At 59.1% G+C, this 638-nt stretch overlaps 1 protein-coding gene across 1 annotated transcript; it reads left to right on the forward strand.

The window, feature by feature from the left end:
* Window positions 1–3: 3 nt before the first annotated feature.
* Window positions 4–633, forward strand: LOC105155330 (9-cis-epoxycarotenoid dioxygenase NCED3, chloroplastic-like; the record flags this gene model as incomplete). Its single annotated transcript, XM_011071202.1, has 1 exon — window positions 4–633. A coding segment is annotated over one exon (630 nt), but the record flags the coding sequence as incomplete, so codon positions are not given.
* Window positions 634–638: the final 5 nt, after the last annotated feature.

Here is a 638-nt window from a genome sequence, read left to right on the forward strand (position 1 = left end):
TTTTCCGTCAGGAAGCCTACCAGAGGAGCTAAAATCCACTGCGCCCTGCACTCCCCCTCAGTTCTCACTTTGCCCAAACGCCCCTTCCAAACACCCACACTTCCCAAAACTGATTCCCCTGCTCACCCGCCGGCGCCACCGCTCCCGCCGCACTGGAACTTACTACAAAAAGCGGCTGCCCAAGCGCTCGACGCGATGGAGAGCGCGTTGGTCTCACGCGAGCGCCAACACCCTCTTCCCAAAACCGCCGACCCTCGCGTCCAAATTGCCGGAAATTTTGCTCCGGTGCCGGAGCAGCCCGTACGCCATAACCTCCCCGTCACCGGCACTATTCCAGAATGCATTAACGGCGTTTATGTGAGAAACGGCGCCAACCCTTTACACGAGCCACTCGGCGGCCACCACCTCTTTGACGGCGACGGCATGATCCACGCCGTCGCCCTCAACGGCGGAAATTCCGCTAGCTATGCTTGTCGGTTCACCGAGACACAAAGGCTGGTCCAAGAACGTGACTTGGGCCGGCCCGTTTTCCCGAAAGCCATCGGGGAACTCCACGGGCATTTGGGCATAGCCCGACTAATGCTATTTTACGCCCGAGGGTTATTCGGGTTAGTGGATCACAGCCATGGAACCGGTGT

This window comes from Sesamum indicum, unplaced genomic scaffold, assembly GCF_000512975.1.
Source record: "Sesamum indicum cultivar Zhongzhi No. 13 unplaced genomic scaffold, S_indicum_v1.0 C02826, whole genome shotgun sequence".
NCBI classification, from domain to species: domain Eukaryota; kingdom Viridiplantae; phylum Streptophyta; class Magnoliopsida; order Lamiales; family Pedaliaceae; genus Sesamum; species Sesamum indicum.